The sequence below is a fragment of the Lutra lutra genome, chromosome Y (genome assembly GCF_902655055.1).
Source record: "Lutra lutra chromosome Y, mLutLut1.2, whole genome shotgun sequence".
Classification (NCBI taxonomy): Eukaryota; Metazoa; Chordata; class Mammalia; order Carnivora; family Mustelidae; genus Lutra; species Lutra lutra.
The window spans coordinates 672,797-676,232 of NC_062297.1; the positions used below are offsets into that span (position 1 = coordinate 672,797).

Consider the following 3,436-nt stretch of genomic DNA (forward strand, 5'->3'; position numbering starts at 1 on the left):
ACCAATTTCGGGAGAAGCCGGTTGAGGAGACAAAGAGGGCCGGGGTGGGGCGAAGGCCCTCGGCCGGCTCGAAAGCTGAGTCACAGGAATCGCACCCCTGCAGTGGGCGAGGCCCTCCGGCGAGGCCACCGCACCCTCGCCCGGGGATGTCCGCACCAGACAAAGCGGGCTTCGCAGTGATGGAATGCCTGTCCCCCTAGGTACCGGCCAAACCCTCAGTTGCCCTGCCCAGTCCCCAAGAGCAGGTCTGCGCGGCTGTTGCAAAAATCCATTATGATAAAATAGACGGGAGGCGGGGGAAACGCACGATGCAGGAAGTGCTGGGGGGAGGGGGCTTTGGCTCCTTTTAATTTTGCGCCGTCGTGGCGGTTAGGGTGCACCGCTGCACGCCGGGCGGGGGTCCCCCAAACGCCAGGCCGGCCTCCGGACCGGGCGGAGATCAGGCGCGAAGGAGTTAAGCGGGCCCGCGGGTGACGTCACCTCATTTACATACGAGCGCGCATAAAGCAGCGCGCAGCGCGCCCCACCCGGCATTCGGCGGCGGCTACTGAGCAGACCGGTCTTCCCTCGCTCGTGCATCTCGCTCCGGTGAGCCCCGGGGCCCCTACCTCCTGCCCTTGGTCCCTTCGCGCCCAGCGCCGGCGCTCGCCCCTCGGCGCTGGTCTCCCTGCGGAGGCGTCCCTACAGCCCAGCCCAGAGGGTCTTCCCGGGAAGCCTGCCCTGGCGCCTAGGGAGTGCCAGACCCTTCCAGATGCTGGGGTATGGGGTCGAGAACTTGATTTAAAGACCCCCCGCCCCAAACCGGGCGTTTGGCCGTGCAGCTCCGAGGGAGCATTTTTCTTATCCTACCCACTGCCCCCCCCCACCCCACCCCGGGCGTTCTGCACTGCCTCTTAGCGGGTGATGAATCTGGAACAGAAAAATCCTTTGTTCTAACTCCCACCCACCCAAGCCCGGAGCTTTGACAATTAACGTTTTTCCTGTAGTCTTTGATGGCTTCTTGGACTCGCATCTGTCCAGATTTAGGGTGGCTGGGCCATAATGGCGGGGAGGACGGACATCCAACCCTTCTTGCAGGGGAATGTGTGCTTGGGTTGCCGAATTACCCCTCAACGCAGATGAGGACTGGTTTCGGGGTGTGGGGCCGCTTTGTGCGCGGCCGGCTGCATTGTTGGCGCGAGCGAGGCGGCGGTAGGGCGGTGGTCGGGGTGCCGGCTGCTGCTGCCGCCTTTGTGAGCAGAGGAGAAAAGCAGCACGGGCCCGCATCTCTGGGGGAGACCCATGTAAAATGGAAGCATTGTGCAGCCTCGGCTTCATTTTAAGAATTTCTACTCGATCCCCCCACCCCCACCCCACTTAACATGGTTTCACTCTTCTAGCCAGATTTCAATTTTCGGACATTGTAACTGACACCCACGGTAGTCAATCTCATTATTCCGAAAGATTCGCCTCCTAATGAGAGGGCGATCTTCCCAGTTTGGCCCCCCGCATTTGGAAATAATGAAGAGGGGTTCTTTTTTTGTGTGTAGCAAGAGGACGAGCTGTCGCCTTCAATGAAAGTGCACGGAGGGAGAGGTGGGGTTTCAGGCGGGGGATGCGAGGGCAGAAGCGCATTTCTGAGCCGGGGGAGACAAGGGTGGATCGCTCGCTCGATCTCACCCTCTCTCTTGGCTTTGTATATGCAGCTTCCTCTGCAACCATGTCTGACAAACCCGATATGGCTGAGATTGAGAAATTCGATAAGTCGAAATTGAAGAAGACAGAAACACAAGAGAAAAATCCACTGCCTTCAAAAGAAAGTAAGCGCCCCCCCACCCCCGAAAAATGTTGGGCGGGAGGGAGGGTGGGAGGGGCTGGGAGAAGGACCGAGACTGGGAAGGGAGGAGGGTGGGGGGGAGGGGAACCAGGGAGTGCGGGGGAGGAGTTGACAGTTTTTATGATCAATGTGGCCTGGAAAGGTTAATTAAGAATTGTTTTGCAGCCAACAAACAACAGGGCTTTAATAAATAATGATGGGATGTTTGGTATACTATATTAATATGCACTATGCCATTTTATCTGTTAAATGGCTTTTTAGTGGTCCTGTTTTCACGGTGGGATGACTTGATACTTGGATTTTTATGATACGGGGTAATAACTGTAAACGGAAAGTACGATAATCTTACACTTCAACACTAGGCTGTACTGAGTCTGCCTAATGAGCTCCCTCCATCTTTTTTTTCTTTTTTTTCCTGTCACAGCGATTGAACAGGAGAAGCAAGCGGGCGAATCGTAATGAGGCGGGCGCCGCCGATATGCACTGTACATTCCACAAGCATTGCCTTCTTACTTCTTTTAGCTGTTTAACTTTTAAGATGCAAAGAGGTTGGATCAAGTTTAAATGACTGTGGTCCCCTTGTTCTTATCAAAAAGTCTGAACTACTGACTGGGAAGCCAAGCCTCCTATACATCGGCAGGGGAAGGAAAATAACTTGTATGCTGGTGAGGAAGAAACTGGGTGGGCGCAACTAGTAAAAACTAAGTTGGTCCAAGGTGTCCTGCGGGCGGTAAAATGCAGTTTAGTCAGAGTGCCATTTTTTTCTTTGAATGATTTTAAGTATTGGAATGCACAATTTTTTAATATGCAAATAAAAAGTTTAAAATGTGGTATGTTTGGAAAGAGTGGCTTATTCTCACCTGAAATCCATGCAAGAGAACCTACCTCTTGGTCTCATTGGGCAAAAAAAAGTGACAAACATATGATGATTGGGGAATATCGTGTTACAGCATAAAAATGGGTTTACTCAGATACATAAAATACATCCTACAGATTAGTTATTTGAGAGATCATTTTCTTCAGCTGACTTAATTCCCATGAGCAGTATCCAAGTTTTATCAAGAATATACTTGCAGGGCACCTAGGTGGCTTACTTGGTTAAGTGACTGTCTTCTGCTCAGGTCATGATCTTGGAGTCTCAGTCCCCTATCAGGCTCCTAGCTCAGCGGAGAGTCTGCTTCTCTGACCCTACCCCCTTTCACACTCTTTCTGATTCTCTCTCAAAGTCTTTTAAAAATATATGTACTTCTAATCTTAAAACTTTTGATAAGATAATTGAATTTACATAAGAAAAGGTGGCAGCTTTTATAGCATATTTCTGGTATCGAACTTGGTTACTTAATCAGTTGCTGGCATTGGCATACATAGAATTCAAGCAATCTTGCCAGATGAAAAATGAGCAAAATTGCATTCTTAACAATTGCTTAAAAAGGAATTTGGCATTTGTGATTCACCATTAGCTCATTTTTAGTTAGAATGTATTGACTTTCTGTAAAATGGTAAATACACATTCCATTTGCGAGACTTTTGGAGTAATTGAGTTCCCTAATTTGAGTAATTAAAATTCCCTGGATTTTGAACAGTTAGTTAGTATAAACCGCTCACATTTGAGCTAAGTTT

The 3,436-nt window shown here is 50.3% G+C and overlaps 1 protein-coding gene across 1 annotated transcript; it reads left to right on the forward strand.

The window, feature by feature from the left end:
• The first annotated feature begins 565 nt into the window (after window positions 1-565).
• Window positions 566-2,646, forward strand: LOC125092617 (thymosin beta-4). The gene is made up of 3 exons (XM_047717024.1): window positions 566-588; window positions 1,686-1,799; window positions 2,241-2,646. Exons 2-3 carry the CDS (start codon window positions 1,700-1,702, stop codon window positions 2,273-2,275), a joined length of 135 nt encoding a protein of 44 aa, XP_047572980.1. The 5' UTR covers window positions 566-588; window positions 1,686-1,699; the 3' UTR covers window positions 2,276-2,646.
• The last annotated feature ends 790 nt before the right edge of the window (window positions 2,647-3,436 follow it).